Source organism: Girardinichthys multiradiatus, chromosome 15 (genome assembly GCF_021462225.1).
Source record: "Girardinichthys multiradiatus isolate DD_20200921_A chromosome 15, DD_fGirMul_XY1, whole genome shotgun sequence".
Taxonomy (NCBI): domain Eukaryota; kingdom Metazoa; phylum Chordata; class Actinopteri; order Cyprinodontiformes; family Goodeidae; genus Girardinichthys; species Girardinichthys multiradiatus.
Window position 1 is genome coordinate 39,499,696 of NC_061808.1, and position 18,453 is coordinate 39,518,148.

Here is an 18,453-nt window from a genome sequence, read left to right on the forward strand (position 1 = left end):
TTGTGGAAGCTCAGATTGAGACAGAACTTCTCCCTTCACCCCAGTTAGTATCAGCTTTGGATGGGCACAGACTCCAACAGGTTACCCATCGCACCAAGCCATTAACCTTGTTATTATCAGGAAACCATAGAGAAGAGATATCCTTCTTTGTTTTCCCCATCGCTCTGAACTCTATGGTTTTAGGTTTTCCATGGCTACAGAAACATAACCCACATATAAGTTGGTCTGAGTGTCGTGTAGAGTCCTGGTCCATAAGCAGTCTTTCTTCGTGCCTTCAGTCAGCCGTACCCCCGCAACCTACCGACGTCATTTTAGATGAGAGTAAAAATATTGATCTGTCTCTTGTCCCTACTGAATACCATGACTTAAAGCAGGTATTTAGTAAAGTTAAAGCATTAACTTTGCCTCCACACAGACCATATGACTGTTCCATTGAGATACTTCTCGGAGCCCCCTTACTGACTAGTAGGCTATACAATATCTCTGGACCAGAACGTCAGACTATGGAAAATTATATGAACGAGTCCCTTATGGCTGGAATCATTCGCCCATCCTCTTCTCCCTTAGGCGCCGGGTTTTTCTTTGTGGGTAAGAAAGATGGTTCTCTTCGCCCCTGTATTGATTATAGAGGACTAAACCAGATAACCGTAAAGAATAAATACCCACTTCCACTCCTTTCTTCGGCTATTGAGCCAGTTCATGGTGCCAGGGTTTTTACTAAACTCGACCTCAGGAATGCTTATCATTTTGTTAGGATCCGCCAGGGGGACGAATGGAAGAATGCATTTAAAACACCCTTGGGACACTTCGAGTACTTAGTGATGCCATTCAGACTTTGCAATGCACCTGCGGTCTTCCAATCTCTCATCAATGATGTGCTCAGAGATTTTTTGAATGTTTTTGTTTTCTTCTATCTAGACGACATTTTGATCTATTCAAAGGACATTAAGGAACATTGTCAGCATGTGCGCCTTGTTCTACAGAGATTGCTGGAGAATCGCTTGTTTGTAAAGGCTGAGAAATGTGATTTTCATAAAGACTCAGTAACCTTTTTGGGGTATATTTTGGAGGGTGGACAGGTTCACTCAGACCCAGAGAAGATAAACGCTGTCCTTGAGTGGCCCGTCCCGGACTCCCGCAAACAGCTCCAGCGCTTCCTAGGATTTGCGAACTTTTATCGCAGGTTTATTAAGAACATTAGCCTGCTGGCTGCCCCCCTCAATGCTCTTACTTCTACCAAGACTTTGTTCTCCTGGTCTCGGGAAGCAGATAAGGCCTTTGCCACACTAAAAGAGAGATTCTCACAGACTCCCATATTATTGATTCACCCAGACTCCTCTCGACAATTTATTTTAGAGGTGGACGCTTCTGACACGGGTGTAGGAGCTGTACTCTCACAACAATCCACCGTAGATGGTAAGCTCTATCCCTGTGTCTTCTTCTCCAGACGACTAAGGAACACTGAGAGAAATTATGATGTGGGGGACAGAGAGCTTCTAGCCATCAAACTGGCGCTGGAGGAATGGCGGCATTGGCTAGAGGGTGCTAAACACCCTGTGTTAGTGTGGACTGATCATAAAAATTTGGCTTATTGACAGTCTGCTAAAAGACTGAATCCGCGCCAGTCACACTGGTCTCTTTTCTTTTCTCGTTTTGACCTTTCCATCTCCTATAGACCTGGTTCTAAGAACCTAAAGCCCGATGACTTGTCCCATCAGTTTTCCCCGGATGACTCAGTTAAAGAGGCTGAACCATTATTCCTTCCCACTGGACTGTTGGAACCTTGTCGTGGGAGATAGAGAGACTAGTAGATCAGGCCAAGCGCCTGATCCTGAACCTGACCCTGGCACTGGTCCTCCTAATAGGGTTTATGTTCCTTCTTCTGTCCGGTTCCGGCTTATCCGTTGGTTTCACACTGCCAGATTCTCAGCACATCCTGGGGTCAGCCGGACCATTTCTCTCATTGCTAGAAGGTTTTGGTGGCCGTCTTTACATAGTGACGTAAAAGAATATGTTCAAGCTTGTTCCATCTGTGCTAGGCAGAAGACTGGAAATCAACCACCATCTGGCTTACTTCAACCACTCAGTGTCCCTAAACGTCCCTGGTCTCACATTGCCTTGGATTTTGTCACCAGTTTGCCTATCTCCAGAGGTATGACTACTATTCTCACCATTGTAGACCGTTTTTCTAAGGCTTGTCATCTCATCCCGTTGAATAAACTTCCGTCAGCCTTTCAAACAGCTCAACTTTTGGTACAGCAAGTTTTTCGCCTTCATGGCATACCCTTAGAGATATTATCTGACAGAGGGCCTCGGTTCACCTCCTGAGTATGGAAACAGTTCTGCTCCGCTCTAGGGGCCAAACCTACATTAACCTCGGGTTATCATCCACAATCCAACGGACAGACTGAACGCATGAATCAACAAATGGAATCTATTCTCAGATGTTTATCTGCTTCTGATCCCTTAGACTGGAGCACGTACCTGCCCCGGGCCGAGTACGCCATTAACTCTCATGTTTCCTCTCCTACTGGACTGTCACCTTTCGAGGCCTCTATTGGATATCAACCACCTTTGTTTCAGGCAGATGAAAAGGACATCGCAGTTGCCTCTGTTCGCCTCCATGTCCGTCGGTGCCAAACATTCTGGTCCACAGCATCCCAGGCTCTCCTCCGTACTGTGGACCAGAACAAGAGGTATGCCGACCGTAAACGGAGGCTGGCTCCAGCATAACATCCTGGCCAGAAGGTCTGGCTGTCCTCTAAGGACATACCGTTTAAAGCGGTTTCTAAGAAGCTGTCTCCCCGCTTTATTGGTCTTTATTCCATTGAATCCATCATCAGTCCTTCTGCCCTTCGCCTTCGTCTACCTCCTAGCCTGCGTGTGCACCCTGTTTTTCATGTCTCCCAGGTTAAACCTGTTTTTTCCAGCGCTTCCAAACCCTCCGGTCGAACCCCCACCGCCCACCCTGGACCGGCTTGGTCACCCTGTCTGGACGGTCCGTCGGATCGTGAACTCCCGTCACTCCCAATACCTGTTCCCTGTAAAATAAACCTTTGTAAACATCATTTGGTCTCCTGATTGCTTTCTGCATGTGGGTCAAATCTATCCATAAAACCATGAGAGTCATCTTTCATGACAGGTTTGTTTACACTTAGTACGTGACCACTAGCAACCAGTAAAACGTTAGATTGTGTTAGTCTGATCTCTTACTTCTCTGTTCTGCCTCCCACCGTGAATTAATGAGCCGATGGGAGATGCTGCCTGCGGGTCGGGCTGCGCACTGTTGTTGTGTGCTGTTACAGTGCCAACACTGAGCGCGCCGCTCGTGCAGTTTAGGACTAGACCCCTACACACAAACGCGCGCGGCCGACCACAAGTTTATGAGGGTAGTTCCGGCATGCGCTCCATTTTTGGACGGTTTGCACATATTGTAATTGACGAGACTGCTTTTCAACTCTAATAATAACAAGGAAAAAAGATCCAAGGCTTTTGAAAAACATTCCAGGCTTAACCCCCAAAGCCCCTGTCAATCTAATGTTGGAAAATACTGATAGCAAGAACACACGTTGAAACCTAAGACAAAAAATCTCTAGAGGCTAAAAAATAAAGAATTTGCAATACCAATTAAATGCTATAACATTTATTTAATTGAGTCTTGACAAATTGAAATAGTTCCCTGTTGTAATATAAACCAGGACACAGAAATTAGCATTAGCAGTTCTTAATTTCAACATACAGGCTTACTTTCACTGTGAGAACATTACAAAGTGTTTAATCTAAACACTTTTCATTAAATTCATAACTAAGAAGATATGTAGAATTGTGACCCATGAGAAAAATTCTAGAGCATCCTGTAGACAATCTAAAAAGTAGTGTTACTTACTTCGAGAGGTATAATTCATGTCAAAGTAAAGTTGCATTTTGATTGTGTCAAGACCTGGGCTGTACTCCATGGTAAGTTTATCCAAGCAAAGCTGTCAAAGAGAAAGGACAAACAGAGAAGAAACACCTGGTTTGAACTTTTCATCAGGCTGGAGTAGGATTGGTTGTCTTGACATTTTAACTGTACAGTGGGGAGATACACTGCAGATTTTCCAGGTTTCCCCACTTGCAAGGCATGTAGAAGTTTTAAATTTTTATCATAGGTAATCTTCAGCTATGAGTGACGGAATCTAAAACAAAAATCCAGAAAATCACATTGTGTGATTTTTAAGTAATTAATTTGCATTTTATTACATGATATAAGTATTTGATCACCTAACACCTAGTAAGAATCCTGGCTCTCACAGGCCTGTTAGTTCTTCTTTAAGAAGCCCTCCTGTTCTCCACTCTTTACCTGTATTAACTTCACCTGTTTGAACTTGTCATTTGTATAAAAGACACCTGTCCACACACTTAATAAAATACACTCCAACCTCTACACAATGACCAAGACCAGAGAGCTGGGTAAGGATATGAGGGATAAAATAGTAGACCTGCACAATGCTGGAATGGGCTACAGGAAAATGGCCAAGCAGCTTGGTGAGAAGGCAACAACTGCTGGCGCAATTATAAGAAAATGGAAGTTCAAGATGACGGTCAATCTCCCTCGGTCTGGGGCTCCATCCAAGATCTCACCTCGTGGGGCATCAATGATCCTTTGGAAGGTGAGGGATGATCCCAGAACTACACAGCAGGACCTAGTCAATGACCTGAAGTGAGCTGGGACCACAGTCTCAAAGAAGACCATTAGTAACACATTACGCCGCCATGGAATAAAATCCTGCAGCGCACACAAGGTCCCCCTGCTCAAGCCAATGTATTTCCAGGCCCGTTTGAAGTTTGCCGATGACCATCTGGATGATCCAGAGGAGGAATGGGAGTAGGTCATGTGGTCTGATGAGACAAAAACAGAGCTTTTTGGTCTAAACTTCCATATTTGGAGGAAGAAGGATGAGTACAACCTCAAGAACACCATCCCTACCATGAAGCATGGAGATGGAAACATCATTCTTTGGGGATGCTTTTCTGCAATGGGGACAGGATGACTGCACCATATTGAGGGGAGGATGGATGGGGCCATGTATCGGGAGATCTTAGCCAACAACCTCCTTCCCTCAGTAAGGGCAATGAAGATGGGTCATGGCTGGGTCTTCCAGCATCACAACGACCCATACCACACAGCCAGGGAAACACAGGAGTGGCTCCGTGAGAAGCATCTCAAGGTGGCCTACCCAGTCTCCAGACCTAAACCCAATCAAAATCCTGAAAGTCCGTATTGCCCAGCGACAGCCCTGAAACCTAAAGGATCTGAGGAAGATCTATGGAAGATCTGACTTCTGTAGAAGATCTGCATGAAGAAGAGGTCAAAAATCCCTGCTGCAGTGTGTGCAAACCTTGTTAAGAACTACAGGAAACGTCTGATATCTGTAATTGCAAACAAAGGTTTCTGTACCAAATATTAAGTTTTGTTTTGCTGATGTATCAAATACTTATGTCATTCAATAAAATGCAAATAATTACCTAAAAATCACACACTGTTTTCTTCTACATTTTTGTTAGATTCCGTCATAGTTCATGAGTACCTATGATAAAATATTCTTCTACATGCTTTGCAAGTTGGAAAACCTGCAAAATCGGCAGTTTATGAAATACTTGTTCTCCCCACTGTATGTAATCATTAAGGGTTTTTCAGACCAAATGTGTCAGAAGCTCCACTGCTCTCTGAAATCCATTCATTGGTCTTGCATACTCTGCGCAACAACTGTCTTTTGCTGCGCTGAGCGGAGTGCAGCTCCCTTCTCAGCATGAAGTTGCTTGCTGTACTCACTTCAAGGTTGAAATTTGTTGAACCTTGACCCAAGTGTGCGGAGACAAATACTCTGGCAGTTTAGAGAGACAGGATATCTATCCAACTGCTCTAGACAGAGCAGAAAGCAGGTGGTAAATGTGGAAACAGAACTACTTCACAAGCTCCACACTGTTCTGTATATAATAGGGACATTTCATAAGTTTCTCTTCATTGTTTTTTCTTTTCCTCCCTGTCAAACTATATTTGGTTTAGTTCTATTGTTTATTTTAGGATATGTAAAAAAAAAATGCTGAAAAAACTTAGAGATTACACACGTTATTTAAAAAACTCCAACTCTTTTGTGCCATACTCTGCTGGATGAACAGAGTGCAGTGCCAAGGGTGCTGTTTTTAGTTTTGCAGACTCCAATGGCTAAACATTGTCTCTATTGGTTCTCCATCTCTCTCTGAGTCTCCTCTGTCCTACTGTGTCTGTCAGATGTTTAGTTACTCCTCTTCCTCCTATTCGTGATAATGGTATATGTAACAAATGTAGCATTTTTGTAGGCGAAGGCGAGGGCCGGCTATGGTGGCATATCACTGCCAAAAACCCGCGAGCATAACTGAGATCCGCACGAGCGTAAATGAGATCAGTGCGAGCAGGATTTCCCTCATCACCCAAGCAAGAGTTCCCTCCTTAGCTGTGTGTTTTTTGGCAGTGGGTGGGCAGATACAGTCGGCCGTCAGAAGAACAAGTGGTATTAGGAGAGCCAGGCTAGCAACATGACATGCCTGTATAACAGGCACAGTTACCAGGCTCCATGCTGTTGAAAAACCAGGATGCAGCCGAGGCCCCTTGGCCAGTGTGGTCCTCCAGGAGAGCCCACACAACCTGGACATCAGGTCGACTGGGTGACGGTACATACAGGTCCTTCTCAAAATATTAGCATATTGTGATAAAGTTCATTATTTTCCATAATGTCATGATGAAAATTTAACATTCATATATTTTAGATTTATTGCACACTAACTGAAATATTTCAGGTCTTTTATTGTCTTAATACGGATGATTTTGGCATACAGCTCATGAAAACCACAAATTCCTATCTCACAAAATTAGCATATTTCATCCGACCAATAAAAGAAAAGTGTTTTTAATACAAAAAACGTCAACCTTCAAATAATCATGTACAGTTATGCACTCAATACTTGGTCGGGAATCCTTTTGCAGAAATGACAGCTTCAATGCGGCGTGGCATGGAGGCAATCAGCCTGTGGCACTGCTGAGGTCTTATGGAGGCCCAGGATGCTTCGATAGCGGCCTTTAGCTCATCCAGAGTGTTGGGTCTTGAGTCTCTCAACGTTCTCTTCACAATATCCCACAGATTCTCTATGGGGTTCAGGTCAGGAGAGTTGGCAGGCCAATTGAGCACAGTGATACCATGGTCAGTAAACCATTTACCAGTGGTTTTGGCACTGTGAGCAGGTGCCAGGTCGTGCTGAAAAATGAAATCTTCATCTCCATAAAGCTTTTCAGCAGATGGAAGCATGAAGTGCTCCAAAATCTCCTGATAGCTAGCTGCATTGACCCTGCCCTTGATAAAACACAGTGGACCAACACCAGCAGCTGACCATCACTGACTGTGGGTACTTGACACTGGACTTCTGGCATTTTGGCATTTCCTTCTCCCCAGTCTTCCTCCAGACTCTGGCACCTTGATTTCCGAATGACATGCAGAATTTGCTTTAATCTGAAAAAAGTACTTTGGACCACTGAGCAACAGTCCAGTGCTGCTTCTCTGTAGCCCAGGTCAGGCGCTTCTGCCGCTGTTTCTGGTTCAAAAGCGGCACCTGTAGCCCATTTCCTGCACACGCCTGTACATGGTGGCTCTGGATGTTTCTACTCCAGACTCAGTCCACTGCTTCCGCAGGTCCCCCAAGATCTGGAATCGGCCCTTCTCCACAATCTTCCTCAGGGTCCGGTCACCTCTTCTCGTTGTGCAGCGTTTTCTGCCACACTTTTTCCTTCCCACAGACTTCCCACTGAGGTGCCTTGATACAGCACTCTGTGAACAGTCTATTCGTTCAGAAATTTCTTTCTGTGTCTTACCCTCTTGCTTGAGGGTGTCAATAGTGGCCTTCTGGACAGCAGTCAGGTCGGCAGTCTTACCCATGATTGGGGTTTTGAATGATGAACCAGGCTGGGAGTTTTAAAGGCCTCGGGAATCTTTTGCAGGTGTTTAGAGTTAACTCGTTGATTCAGATGATTAGGTTCATAGCTCATTCAGAGACCCTTTTAATGATATGCTAATTTTGTGAGATAGGAATTTTGGGTTTTCATGAGCTGTATGCCAAAATCATCCGTATTAAGACAATAAAAGACCTGAAATATTTCAGTTAGTGTGCAATGAATCTAAAATATATGAATGTTAAATTTTCATCATGACATTATGGAAAATAATTAACTTTATCACAATATGCTAATATTTTGAGAAGGACCTGTAGAAGTAATAGTCCTAGATTTCCAGCCCACAGGTCAAAACCAACCCATCCACATTTGTAACAGATTTTTCTGGCTCAATTACACACCTGCTGAGAAGACTCTGGAATTGGCAGCTCCATAGTCAGAAACTTGGCAATAGAGACATCAGCGACCATAGTTAAACGATTGCCAGGGGCCAGAATGGGTCACATCAAATCCTACCTGAAACTGCTGGCTAAAGATAAGTGTAAATCCAATAACATTGTAATTCACGCTGGCGGTAACGTCACCTGGTTACGCCTGTCAGGGGTCACTAAAATTAGAGTTGCTTTGGTGTGCAAGTTTGCCAAAATGTAAGACTCCATAGTTTTCTCTGGTTCCCTCCGTGATCTGACCAGTGATGACATGTTTAGCCACATGCTGTCTTCCAGCCGGTGGCTGTCTAGGTGGTGTCCTAAAAATGATTTGGGCTACATTGATAACTGGCAAACATTTTGGGTTAAATGTGGTCTGATTTGGAGCCACTGCATCCATCCCACTCTGGACAGAGCAGCTCCTCTTTCTAGGAATCTAGCTGAATGTATTAGTTCTCCAAAACTCTGACAATCCAGGGTCCAGACCAGGAAGCAGAGTTGTAGGTTAACACACCTCTCTGCAGCTTGAAAGGTCTTGCTCGCGGTCAAAATCGAATAGATTAAAAACTAATCGAAATGGAGCAAACCATGAAAATTTCATAAGAATAAACACAAATCCGACTGAACAGAAAAATAAAACAATTAAATGTGGGTTATTGAACATAAGATCCTTCTCTTCATAGACTTTATTAGTTAATGACTTGATTTGTGATAAGATTGATTTATTTTGTCTCACAGAATAAATGAGTCAACTCCTAATTATTTAAATTTTCACATTCCTCAAAATACCGGGCAAGGAGGAGTAGCAACCATTTTTCAGTCAGATTTATTGATTAGTCCCAGGCCAATTAATAGCTACAATTCTTTTGAATATTTAACCCTTAGTTATCCTCATCATTGCAAAGCACTAAAAACCACTTCTGTTTGGTGTTTTGTATCATCCTCCTTTTAAAGTAAGGCCCTTTTACATTTTTAGACCAGTTCTCATTCTTCTTATCTGATTTAGTGTTAACAAGTGATATAGTGATTATAGTGGGGGATTTTAACATTTAAGTTTTTATTGAAAGAGATAGTCTAAATATACCCTTTAATGCTAATCAGTTGGGTTTGCTCATGTTAGGAATAATCTTTCTTATTATTACTTATAGATGAGTTTTCACACACACTATAATGATAAAGTCAATCATTTTCTATACCACTTCTTCCATAGTGAGTCTCAGGGAAGCTGGTGCCTATCTCCAGCAGTCTATGGGCGAGAGGCAGGGTACACACTGGACAGGTTGCCAGTCCATTGCTGGGCAACACACAAACAGCCATGCACACACTCATTTACAATTCACAATTAACCTAACAGGCATGTCTTTGGACTGTGGGAGGAAGCCAGAGTACCCAGTGAGAACCCATGCTTGCACGGGGAGAATATGCAAACTCCATGCAGAAAGACCCCCAGCCAGGAGTTGAACCCAGGACCTTCTTGCTGCAAGGCAACAGTGCTACCAACTGCACCACTATGCAGCCCTAATGATAAAGTATAAAGTCTAATGTTTTCACTTTTTTTTAGTATATGGAAAAGAGTCCTTCTCGACATAAATTACAAGGACAAATGACTTACTGTTTGACATAAGGTTTAGTACATTGGGTTTGATTGTGGAACAGTCTGTAACCAGGTTGAGTAGAATGCTGCAGCAACACTTAGGTGAAGGACTGGACACCTGCTATTACACACTCTATCAGATAGACACCAGAAAGGTGACATATAGACTACTGATAAACACTGAGGGAGTGTACATCCCCTTGCGTGGGAGTACCAGATATAAAATTACATGTGACACTGAAAACATCCACAGGCCTACCCACTTTTGTCTACATACTCTGGATCTTATGCTAACATACAGCATTCAGTGTAAAGAAATAGCTGTATTTCTTCATAACCCTGTCCTATCTGACCATGTTTAATAACCTTTGAGTTTAATTTAACTGAGTACTCCACACATAAAAGTTATGATATGTTTCAATATTTCATTATTTAAGATCTTTATCAGACAATGCTATAACAACTTTTAAAAAACTGTTTCTTTTTAACTTCCGCATCATCACAGAAAAATATAGTGGAGGGCAGCGATATAATTTTTTCCTTTTTACAAATTGATGTTCTTGTTCATAGTTTTACTTCTTCATTGCCTGGAGTATTATACAGTGTAGCACCTTTGGAAAATGAGGCAATTATTCATAAGAGCTGCTTATTTTAAAGCACAATGTTAGAAAATTTGAGAGAAAATGGCGTTCTACACACAGAAGTCTTACCTAATCTGAAAGAATTGTCTATTGTTGTATAAAAATTTGTTTCACCCACTAAATCAGCTTATGGCTCATTATTAATAGAGAATAAGAATAATCGTTGGTTCTTTTTGAGTACAATTTCAAAACTTATACAGTCATAGCTCTGTTAAGCCATTCATTCCCCCAGCTGTCAGCAGTAAAGACTATATGGGAATGTTTCTAAATAAAATTCATTCTATGAAAAGTTAAATTATTGGCATCCTCCCGAACATGATTACTCCATTCTAAGTAAGTGAGACAGCATTCGAGGTAACTGTAGAACCTGATCTGTGTTTGGACTATTTTGATCCCGTTGGGCCTTCTGAGTTATTAAAAACTATTAAACCTTCAACTTTTATGTTAGAACCAATCCCAACCAAATAATTTAAGGAAGTATCCCCTTTGATTACCACCCCCATTTTAGATATGATTAATCTATCCTTAATAAACAGATATCTACCGCAGGCTTTCAAGGTAGCAGTGATTAAATGGCTTGGAAGTGTACATTTGTAAGAGTGGCGAGAACAGCAGAAGGCCTGCAGTCCACAGCACCAAAGAGCAACAAAGGGCAGGTAGACTTTATATAAAATTCTTGAGAAAGTAGTTGCTATTCAAGTGTGTGAGCATTTACACAGAAATGATCTGTCTGAAGAGTTTCAGCCAGGTTTCAGAGCTTATCATAGCACTGAAACAGCTCCAGTGAAAGTCACTAATGACAGTCTCATGGCCTCCAATAATGGACTTGTGTCTGAACTTTTCCTGTTAGATCTCAGTTCTGCATTTGATAAAGTCACAATATTCTCTTAGACAGGCTGAAACATGCTGTAAGGATCAGGGGAACAGCACTAGAATGGTATAAATCGTATTTGTCTGACAGATTCCAGTTTCTTCATGTAAATGATAAATCTTCTTCGAACTCCAGGGTTACTTGTGGAGTACCATAGGGCTCAGTGCTTGCGTCAATTCTTTTTACTATATGCTTCCGATAAGTAAAATTATAAGGCAGCATGGGATAAATTTCCCATTTTATGCAGTTGATACTCAGTTATATTTATCCATAAATCCTGATGAGTCCAACAAGTTAGATAGAATACAGGCATGTCTTGAAGACATACAAATTTGGATGACTTTAAATGTTCTGCTTCCAAATTCAGACAAGACAGAAGTTGTCATCTTTGGACCGAAGTCTTTGAAAAAGAAACTGCTTATTAAATCAATTAATGTGGACTACATTAAATTAGCCCCCGGTAATAAAGTAAAACACCTTGGTGTTATTTTAGACCAGGACATATAATTTAAATCCCATATTAAAAGGTTTTCCAGGATGTCCTTGTTTTAGAAATACCCTTCCCAGGAGCAAAGCTGAAAAACTAGTCCATGCATTTGTTACTTCAAGGCTGGACTATTGTAATTCTTTACAATCAGGACGTCCACAAAATGCAGTTAAAAGCCTTTAGCTGATAAAAAAAATGCTGCAGCAAGAGTTCAGATTTAAATTAAAGGGGACAAATCATGCAAAATTCACTTTTTTAGCCCTTAAATATATTTTGTTGTGTACCTGGAGTCTGTAGGAATGCAGAAAAGTAAAAATATTGTATCTCCAGGTGCTGCGTAGATATGTTTATATTCTGTTTGGGTCGTATTTTTCAATCCATCTGTTTTCTCTATTCTCTGTTAAATTCTTTTAAGTGTTACGTCACAGTATTTGCTGTGGAACAGCTAAACAAGGTCATGGACTTTTAGCTACCATTTTGCATATGCGCCATCTTTCTTTCTCGCTCTGATTTTGCAGTCCAAGCTCAAGCATGCAGAAGTTGCAAGAGGATAACTAAATGTTCGGTTCTTGGGTGTATTAACCCATACAATTCATTACACCATCTCCCACCACAAGAACCTCTTCGAAGTGCCTGGTTAAATTTTATTTTTCATTAAATTTATTGTGTGTTGATATAACATCCTGGCAATTGTTTTGATAGCATTTGCATCGTGCCTTCTGCCTAAGTTAGTCCTGTGTGCTGGCTTTTAGCTTCTTGAGGACATAACTATACTACATGTTTTGAAATGTTTTATTGCATAAACAGTTTTGCATTGTTTTTGCTGTTTTTGTCTTCTTTTTGCGCTGCTAGATATTATTGTATCTAATTGGATCACTGTTATCCAACTACAAAAATGGACGAATGGATTAAAGTAGAATGTTCTTTTTTCCTGGAGGGGGCAGGGTGTGAAGTGCCTCAATAGCATTTAAAGAGACATGCTAACCCCTAACCCAAAACAAGTTGCTCTCAGACGCACCTCAGAACAGGGGTAAAAGAGGGCCCTGTGGAGCTACAATAACAAGGATTTCAGACCAAAGCATTGTAGTTCTACTTTATATAGACCACAACTGAATGATTTAAATGTGAAAAGGAAAGATTCAAAAGCACATGTCTCCTTTAAAATAAGAGATCATATTTATTCTTTTTGTCTTTGCTTTATTGGCTCCCTGTTAAATGCAAAATGTAATTTAAAAGTCTCCTCCTCACATATAAAGCCTTAATAATCAAGCTTCATAATACATAAGAAATCTGATTGTTCCATATGTTCGTAACAGAGCACTTCACTCTTAGACTGGAGCTTTACTAGTGGTTCCTAGAGGGTCTAAAAGTAGAATGGGAGGCAGATCCTTTAGTTATCAGGCTCCTCTCCTGTGGAACCAGCTCCCAGTTTTAGTCCATGAGGCAGACACCCTGTGTTCTTTTAAGGCTAGGCTTCAAACTTTCCTTTTTGATAAAGCTTATAGTTAGAGTGGTTTAGGTTATCCTGAGCTATCTCTGTAGTTATGCTGCTATAAAAGGTGCTCCATTATCCTACTACTCTCCAATTTTGCATTATGTGCTTTTTTCTTTTTTTAATATTTGTTTTGCGGCACTAGAGGCCTTTATTTTCCCCAGTAGGTAGACAGGAAAGAGGGGCAAAGAGAGGGGGAGACATTCGGCAAAGGTCGCTAGGTCCAGGATGCAAACCTGGGACAGCCGCACTGAGGAATATAGCCTCTGCACATGGTCGCGCGCTTAACCCTTACACCACCAGCGCCGCACCATTTCCTGTTGTTTTAACTTTTAACTTTATGTTCTCTCTGTTTTTTTTCTCTTCCTCGAAGCTACACCTAGCCTGGCTCTGTGTTTAGCTGTGGCACCTTCCTGGAGGGGGGCATTGGCCAAGCTACTGTTGGCAACAACTTAATGTGCACCTTCTACAGATGATACACTTGGCCCTGTCTCTCAGTGTTTAACCCTGTATCTCTCATAGACATAGATATAGGTTGAGCTTTTACTATGATTGTGTGTGCTCTTTTTCATACCCGAGACTTAACAAATGGCTCAGAGCGTATCTGCTTACCTTTGTTTCTCTTCAAGATTAAACCCCCAAAAGAGCAACTACTGCCTTTTAATTTTCTTTCCAATAGAAAGTACTCCTGGATCAGTGCTTCTGTGTTAAGTTGTGTGTCTGCTCTCTTCTATCAAACCCCCAGTTGGTCATGACAGATGGCCGCTCACACTGAGCCTGGTTCTGGCTCTGCTGGAGGTTTCAATTCAATTCAATTCAGTTTATTTACAGGTCCTTCTCAAAATATTAGCATATTGTGATAAAGTTCATTATTTTCCATAATGGCATGATGAAAATTTAACATTCATATATTTTAGATTCATTGCACACTAACTGAAATATGTCAGGTCTTTTATTGTCTTAATATGGATGATTTTGGCATACAGCTCATGAAAACCCAAAATTCCTATCTCACAAAATTAGCATATCATGAAAAGGGTCTCTAAACGAGCTATGAACCTAATGATCTGAATCAACGAGTTAACTCTAAACACCTGCAAAAGATTCCTGAGGCCTTTAAAACTCCCAGCCTGGTTCATCACTCAAAACCCCAATCATGGGTAAGACTGCCGACCTGACTGCTGTCCAGAAGGCCACTATTGACACCCTCAAGCAAGAGGGTAAGACACAGAAATAAATTTCTGAACGAATAGGCTGTTCCCAGAGTGCTGTATCAAGGCACCTCAGTGGGAAGGAAAAACTGTGGCAGAAAACGCTGCACAACGAGAAGAGGTGACCGGACCCTGAGGAAGATTGTGGAGAAGGGCCGATTCCACACCTTGGGGGACCTGCGGAAGCAGTGGACTGAGTCTGGAGTAGAAACATCCAGAGCCACCGTGCACAGGCGTGTGCAGGAAATGGTCTACAGGTGCCGCATTCCCCAGGTCAAGCCACTTTTGAACCAGAAACAGCGGCAGAAGCGCCTGACCTGGGCTACAGAGAAGCAGCACTGGACTGTTGCTCAGTGGTCCAAAGTACTTTTTTCGGATGAAAGCAAATTCTGCATGTCATTCGGACATCAAGGTGCCAGAGTCTGGAGGAAGACTGGGGAGAAGGAAATGCCAAAATGCCAGAAGTCCAGTGTCAAGTACCCACAGTCAGTGATGGTCTGGTTGCTGTGTCAGCTGCTGGTGTTGGTCCACTGTGTTTTATCAAGGGCAGGGTCAATGCAGCTAGCTATCAGGAGATTTTGGAGCACTTCATGCTTCCATCTGCTGAAAAGCTTTATGGAGATGAAGATTTCATTTTTCAGCACGACCTGGCACCTGCTCACAGTGCCAAAACCACTGGTAAATGGTTTACTGACCATGGTATCACTGTGCTCAATTGGCCTGCCAACTCTCCTGACCTGAACCCCATAGAGAATCTGTGGGATATTGTGAAGAGAACGTTGAGAGACTCAAGACCCAACACTCTGGATGAGCTAAAGGCCGCTATTGAAGCATCCTGGGCCTCCATAAGACCTCAGCAGTGCCACAGGCTGATTGCCTCCATGCCACGCCGCATTGAAGCAGTCATTTCTGCCAAAGGATTCCCGACCAAGTATTGAGTGCACAACTGTACATGATTATTTGAAGGTTGACGTTTTTTGTATTAAAAACACTTTTCTTTTATTGGTCGGATGAAATATGCTAATTTTGTGAGATAGGAATTTTGGGTTTTCATGAGCTGTATGCCACAATCATCCGTATTAAGACAATAAAATACCTGAATTATTTCAGTTAGTGTGCAATGAATCTAAAATATATGAATGTTAAATTTTCATCATTACATTATGGGAAATAATGAACTTTATCACAATATGCTAATATTTTGAGAAGGACCTGTATATAGCGCCAATTCACAACACATGTCGTCTCAAGGCAATTCACAAAAGTCAGGTACATACATTCCAATTAATCCTAACCATTGAACAGAGCAGCCAGATTCAGTTATTTATTCAAACTGGATTAAAAGTTTTTCTATCTAAGGAAACCCAGCAGATTGCATCCTGTCAGTGACTTGCAGCACTCACTCCTCCTGGATGAGCATGTAGAGACAGTGGACCATCACTGGCGTTGACTTTGCAGCAATCCCTCATACTGAGCATGCATGTAGCGACAGTGGAGAGGAAAAACTTCCTTTTAACAGGAAGAAACCTCCAGCAGAACCAGGCTCAGTGTGAGCGGCCATCTGCCATGACCGACTGGGGGTTTGAGAGAACAGAGCAGAGACACAAAAATAACACAGAAGCACTGATCCAGGAGTACTTTCTATGGGAAGGAAAAGTAAATGTTAAATGGATGAAGCTCATTTAGTCGTTTCATCTAGAAAGAAAGAACAGATCAACTCTGAGCCAGTTTTCAAGATTAGAGTCTGGATGAGAGCACATATAATTAGTTACAGTAAAACTCAGTAAGTAGCTATGTCTAGGAGAGAGAAAGAGTTAAACACTGAAAGACAGGGCCAAGTGGATCATCAGTAGAGGGTGAGCATTAAGTTGTTGCCAGCAGAAGCTTGGACGATGCCCCCCTCCTGGAAGGTGTCATAGGTAGACCCTGAGTCAGGCCAGGTGTAGTTTCCAAGAAGAGAAAAGAGAGAGAACATAAAGTTAAAAGCTGAACAAACAGCACATAATGCAAGATTGGAGAGTAGTGTGAGAATGTAGCGAAGAGAGTAAAAGTGGTCATTATGTCCTCCAGCAGCGTAAGCATATAGCAGCATAACTACAGAGATAGCTCAGGATAACCTAAGCCACTCTAACTATAAGCTTTATCAAAAAGGAAAGTTTTATGCCTAGCCTTAAAAGTAGACAGGGTGTCTGCCTCACGGACTAAAACTGGGAGATGGTTCCACAGGAGAGGTGCCTGATAACTAAAGGATTTGCCTCCCATTGTACTTCTAGAGACTCTAGGAAACACCAGTAAACCTGCAGTGTGAGAGTCCAGCCTCGAAGTAACAAATTCATGAACTAGTTTTTCAGCATCACTCCTGGATAGGATATTTCTAATTTTGGCAATGTTCTGGAGGTGAAAGAAGGAAATCCTTTAAACCTGTTTAATTTGGGATTAAAAAGACATATCCTGGTCAAAAATAACACCAACGTTTTTTACATTACTGGAGGTCAATTTAATGCCATCCAGGTTAGGTGATTGACTAAGCAGTTTCTCTTTCAAAGACTCCGGTCCAAAGATGACAACTTCTGTCTTGTCTGAATTTAGAAGCAGAAAATTTAGAGTCATCCAAGTTTTTATGTCTTCAAGACATGCTTGTAGTCTGTCTAACTTGTTGGGCTCATCAGGATTTATGGATAAGTAAAGCTGAGTATCATCAGCATAAAGGTGAATGTTGCCTGATAATTTGACCTATTGGAAGCATATATATAGTGAAGAGAATTGGCCCAAGTATTGAACCCTGTGGTACTCCACAATTAACCCTGGAGTTTAAAGATGATTTATCATTTACATGAACAAACTGGAATCTGTCAGACAAATAAGATGCCAACAGCCTAGTGCTGTTTCCCTGATCCATACAGCATATTCCAGCCTTTCTAAGAGAATATTGTGATCGACTGGATCAAATGCAGCACCGAGATCTAAGAGGACAAGTACAGACACAAGTCCATTATCTGAGGCTAGGAGAATGTCATTAGTGACTTTCAGCAGAGCTGTTTCAGTGCTGTGATGAGCTCTGAAACATGACTGAAACGCTTCAAACAGATCATTGCTGTGTAAATGCTCACGCTCTTGATTAGCAACTATTTTCTCAAGAATTGTAGATAAGAACGGAAGGTTGGATATAGAACTGTAATTTATTAAGTCATCCTGATCAAGCAAGGGTTTCTTAAGTAAAGGTTTAATTACAGCTACCTTAAAAGCCTGTGGTACATATCCATTTACTAAGGATAGATTAATCATATCTAAAATGGGGTAATCAGAGGGAACACTTCCTTAAATAATTTGGTTGGGATTGGGTCTAACATACAAGTTGAAGGTTTAGATGAAGCTAATATTTCTGATAACTCAGGAAGCTTCACAGGATCAAAACAGTCCAAACACAGATCAGGTTCTGCAGTTACTGTTGGAATAATTGTATATAGATTTATCTTATATTTTTTCCTTTTCTATTAACTTTACAATTTGATCTTTATAACCTTTCATGATGTATGTGTGAGTAAGGATGTGATGAGTTTGTCTGCAGGCAAGGATCAAAGGTGGAGCTGAGAAGGAAGCAGTCACAGATGAGGGTGTCATAAAGAGGGTGGCTGATTGTGCTGAACAGAAGACACACTGATCTTAAGATGGGGGAGACTGTGGAAGTGTGTTGTTACAAGATAATGGTGTTTATGACCTGTTTACTTTGCAGCTGTTTTTCCCATCCTTTAGAGAGCAACGTTCATTG

The 18,453-nt window shown here is 41.7% G+C and overlaps 1 protein-coding gene across 4 annotated transcripts in view; it reads right to left on the reverse strand.

Annotated features, from left to right (window-relative positions):
* cfap206 (cilia and flagella associated protein 206) overlaps window positions 1–18,453 on the reverse strand; it is a 69,754-nt gene that overhangs the window by 44,711 nt on the left and 6,590 nt on the right. For all 4 annotated transcript variants that reach the window (XR_007041914.1, XR_007041913.1, XM_047388931.1 and 1 more), the window contains exon 3: window positions 3,887–3,977. Coding sequence is in view for 2 of the 4 variants with exons in the window: in XM_047388931.1 (XP_047244887.1) it covers window positions 3,887–3,977 (91 nt within the window). In the remaining 2 variants the exon portion in view is untranslated. The remainder of the gene's footprint in view (window positions 1–3,886; window positions 3,978–18,453) is intronic.